This window comes from Octopus bimaculoides, chromosome 18, assembly GCF_046866305.1.
Source record: "Octopus bimaculoides isolate indiv1 chromosome 18, ASM4686630v1, whole genome shotgun sequence".
Lineage (NCBI taxonomy): Eukaryota > Metazoa > Mollusca > Cephalopoda > Octopoda > Octopodidae > Octopus > Octopus bimaculoides.
Window position 1 is genome coordinate 31,796,248 of NC_142945.1, and position 3,422 is coordinate 31,799,669.

General features: G+C 43.9%; 1 protein-coding gene across 1 annotated transcript; it reads left to right on the forward strand.

Moving 5' to 3' along the window:
* Positions 1 to 1,898: 1,898 nt before the first annotated feature.
* Positions 1,899 to 2,564, forward strand: LOC106882554 (uncharacterized). The gene has a single exon (XM_014933271.2). It carries the CDS (start codon positions 1,899 to 1,901, stop codon positions 2,562 to 2,564), a length of 666 nt encoding a protein of 221 aa, XP_014788757.2.
* The last annotated feature ends 858 nt before the right edge of the window (positions 2,565 to 3,422 follow it).

The window sequence follows — 3,422 nt, forward strand, 5'->3', positions numbered from 1 at the left end:
CTTGCTCAAGAAGGCTAAGTCCAAGTTTGAGCACATGCTCCAGCTTGGTCTTATTCATCCCTCCACCAGCCGCTGGGCATCTCCCCTTCATTTGGCACGGAAAGGAGATTATGATTTTCGCCCAGTGGTGGATTATAGGCATTTGAATACGGTCACTGTTCCTGATCGCTACCCTATAAGACATCTTCAGGATTTCTCCTCTAATTTGCATGGTTATACCATTTTTTCTAAGGTCAACCTCGTTCGTGCCTATCACCAAATACCAGTCAATCCTGAGGATGTACCAAAAACTGCTATCACTACTCCTTTTGGCAGCTTCGAATTCCTTTTTATGAGTTTCGGTTTGTGGAACGCCACAAGCATGTTCCAATGTTTTACCGATGAAGTTGTCCGTGGACTTGATTTTGTTTTCACTTACGTTGATGACATACTCATTGCAAGCGACACGCGTGAGAATCACCTCCAACACTTAAATCAACTCTTTCAGTGTCTTCGCGCCTACAGTGTGCGAATCAACCCTGATAAGTGTATTTTCGGGCAGATCTCTCTGGAATTTCTGGGGCATTATATCGACTCAAATGGTATCAGACCTCTCTCTTCCAAAGTTGAGGCAATTCAGCGCATCGCATCCCCCACTTCATTATGCCAGTTTTGGGGGATAGTCAACTTCTACTGACACTTTATTTGTGATTGTGTAGACAAGTTACTTCCTTTGACTCAGCTATTGAAAACAAATACAAAAAAAGAATTCTCCCATTACTTTATCTGCTGAGGCATTATCTGCTTTTGAGTCAATCAAGAAGAAAATAGCTTCTGTTCCTTTGCTTGCACATCCGGTTCCCGATGTTCCTCTCTCTTTAACTGTTGATGCATTGGATTCTGTTTTGCAGCACACCGTAGACAATCAGACTAAACCTTTGGTGTTTTTTTCTCATCAATTAAAGCCAGCCGAACGTCAGTACAGTACTTTTGACCGCGAGCTCTTTGCGATTTACCTGTCAGTTCGTCATTTTCAATATCAACTCGAAGGCCGAAATTTTGTGGTTTATACTGATCCCAAGTCTCTTATCTTTGCTCTGTCTTCTAAATCGGACAGACACTCGCCTTGTGCTTTTCATCATCTGGACTACATTTTGCAGTTCACGAGTGACATTCAGCACTTACCTGGAACAGAGAACATGCCTGCTGACGCACTTTCTTGTCTTTCTGTGTGCTCTCTTTCATTCCTTGCTGCAATCGATTTAACCGCCATTGCGTAGGATCAGTCAGCTCTAGACACTTTGGATTTAGCTTCTAACAAGTTATCCTGTTGCAAGTTTGCCTATCTTCCACTTCCGTCTGCTGAAGACACCATTCTTTGTGACACAACTACTGGTTCTCCCAGGCCGTTTGTACCTGAGAACCACCAGCACTCTGTGTTTGATGCCTTGCATTCAGTGTCACATCCTGGCATCGCTGCCTCAGTGAAGCTTATTACGGCTTGGTTTCTCTGGCTCAATATGCATTGGATGATCACCGATTGGGCATGTAAAATGCCAGTGTTCTAAAATCCACAGGTATATTCATGCTCCTCTTGGACAGTTTTCTTCTCTGGAGACTCGCTTTTGCCATGTCCACATTAATCTGGTTGGACCATGGCCTGTCAGTCGCGGTTTCTCTTACATATTGACATGCGTCAATCGATTCTCTTGTTGGCCAGAGGCCATTCCGATAGTGGACATTTCTGCTGAGTCAGTTGCTTGAGCTTTCATTTCTAATTGGATTACTCGCTTTGTGTCCCAGCTAAGATAACCACTGATTGTAGATGCCAGTTCGAGGCTTCTCTATTTCGTGAATTGTCATGAATCCTAGGTGTTCATCACATTCGTACGACCAGCTACCACCCAGCCTGCAATGGGATGGTCGAACGTCTTCACAGGCAACTGAAGGCTGCTCTATGTGCCACTCCTGATCCGCAGTCTTGGACAGAATTCCTGCCTATTGTTCTTCTTGGTTGTTGCACTGCTGTTAAAACAGATTTAGGTTTCTTATCTGCTGAACTCCTTTACAGTACCATCCTGGCACTTCCTGGTACAATGTTAGTGCCAGACAACTCATCACCTCCTGATCCAATGTCGTATGTCACCAGACTTCGCTCGTATTTCTCAAGTCTTTCACCCTTGCATCCACATGACCAGTCCATTTCCTTTCACATCCCACTGGATATTGACAAATGGACTCATGTTTTTGTTGAGGATGATTCTGTCAGAGGACCTCTCATTTCTCCTTATAAGGGACCATTTCGTGTATTATCGCGCACGCCCAAAACTTTTAGTCTCGACATCAATGGTCGAGCAGTGACTGTGTCGGTCAACAGACTTAAAAGGGCATATTTTGAGGTGTCCACACCCTTCGATGATGCCCTAAACACACCCACATTTGATCCTTTACAACTACCTACACAACCACCATCACTTATACCTCCATCTTCGTCACCACTACCTAATACGAACAAACCTTGTGTCATCAGGACAGGCCGTACTGTGCATTGGCCCAAAAAACTCACTAAAACTATTTATATCTGACAATCTCTTTTGTGTTTCCTGTGACAGACAATTGCTTTCTTGTGTACTGGACAGTTCCAATACTCTGCCATTGAACATTTTGTCAAATTTTTGTGCATACCAATTTATATTTCTTGCAATTATTTTTCTGTTTGACTTGTCACATTGTTGTACCATATCTTGTTGGTTGCGATCAGTTGCCATCCTTGCTCTTTCTTGTGCTTGCTCCAATTATTCTGTTTTTGCACTGCTGCATTCAGCGGGGAGCCCTTGTAGCGGCACAAGCAGTCAGCACCATATTGAATGAGATCTTGTGGCAGCCATTGCCATCTCTGAGACTGGAGCAAGACCTCACCTGCATCCATTTGCCATGTGCGAGCTCAGAACGAGGCTCGCGATGGCAAACTATAAAAAAGAAGAAACCTTGAGGTTCTGTCTATTTTCCTGCTGTGACTGCTAGCAGAGCACACTTCACTAGCTTGTCCTCTAGGCTAGTTCGCTTGTCGCATCTCCTGAGGCAATGGCCCGCGTAACGGAGAATGATGAATTTATACCGCATGAGATGGCTGCAAAAGAGCAACATACCACACCTTTGTATATATTGTAAATAAAAACCTGATGGAGAACCTGCGTTTTGCCTAACACTTCTTTACTCGACTGCTGGAGCCTTAGCAACATGAAGAGTAATAAATTAATGGGAGAAAGGCGATATTCAACCAATATCCAGAACCTTGCCTCCCATTATAACAGCTTGCTGGTACAGATTGATAAGATTTGGTCAGTAGAAGGTAAGCTTCTTGTACCAATATCCAACAATCAAGTCTCTTCCTGTTGCTTTTCCATCCTGGAGTTTCTGGATCGCCGTCACAAGAGTTTCGC